General features: G+C 67.8%; 1 protein-coding gene across 1 annotated transcript in view; it reads left to right on the plus strand.

Annotated features, from left to right (window-relative positions):
* Positions 1 to 197: 197 nt before the first annotated feature.
* The window catches only part of LHX6 (LIM homeobox 6), an 11,713-nt gene continuing 11,450 nt past the window's right edge, over positions 198 to 460 (plus strand). The window contains 1 exon segment of the mRNA XM_009322026.1: positions 198 to 272. Coding sequence (XP_009320301.1) covers positions 239 to 272 — 34 coding nt within the window. The 5' untranslated portion in view covers positions 198 to 238.

Genomic DNA, 460 nt, shown 5'->3' on the forward strand with positions numbered 1-460 from the left:
GCCCCTGGCTTTGTGCTGCCTGCCCTCCCCCTGCCTCTTCTCCTCCCGCAGCCGGTTTGGTACAAAGTGCGCCCGCTGCGGCAGGCAGATCTACGCCAGCGACTGGGTGCGGCGAGCGCGGGGCAACGCCTACCACCTCGCCTGCTTCGCCTGCTTCTCCTGCAAGCGGCAGCTCTCCACCGGCGAGGAGTTCGGCTTGGTGGAGGAGAAGGTGCTGTGCCGGATTCACTACGACACCATGATAGAGAACCTCAAGCGAGCAGCGGAAAACGGTATGCAGCCCCAACGCCGCGGTCGCGGCCTTGCCCCCGGCCGTCCATGTCCCCCGTGGTGACCCCCATCACAGGGTGCCGGGGCCAGTCCTGTCATCGCCAAAAGGGGGTGATGGGTGGCCCCACGGGGAGTTGAGCGTGAGGCCCTGGGCTGGCAGAGGGCTCCTGGGGGTGGCCAATGTCCCGGC

Source organism: Pygoscelis adeliae, unplaced genomic scaffold (genome assembly GCF_000699105.1).
Source record: "Pygoscelis adeliae isolate BGI_AS28 unplaced genomic scaffold, ASM69910v1 Scaffold114, whole genome shotgun sequence".
NCBI lineage: Eukaryota > Metazoa > Chordata > Aves > Sphenisciformes > Spheniscidae > Pygoscelis > Pygoscelis adeliae.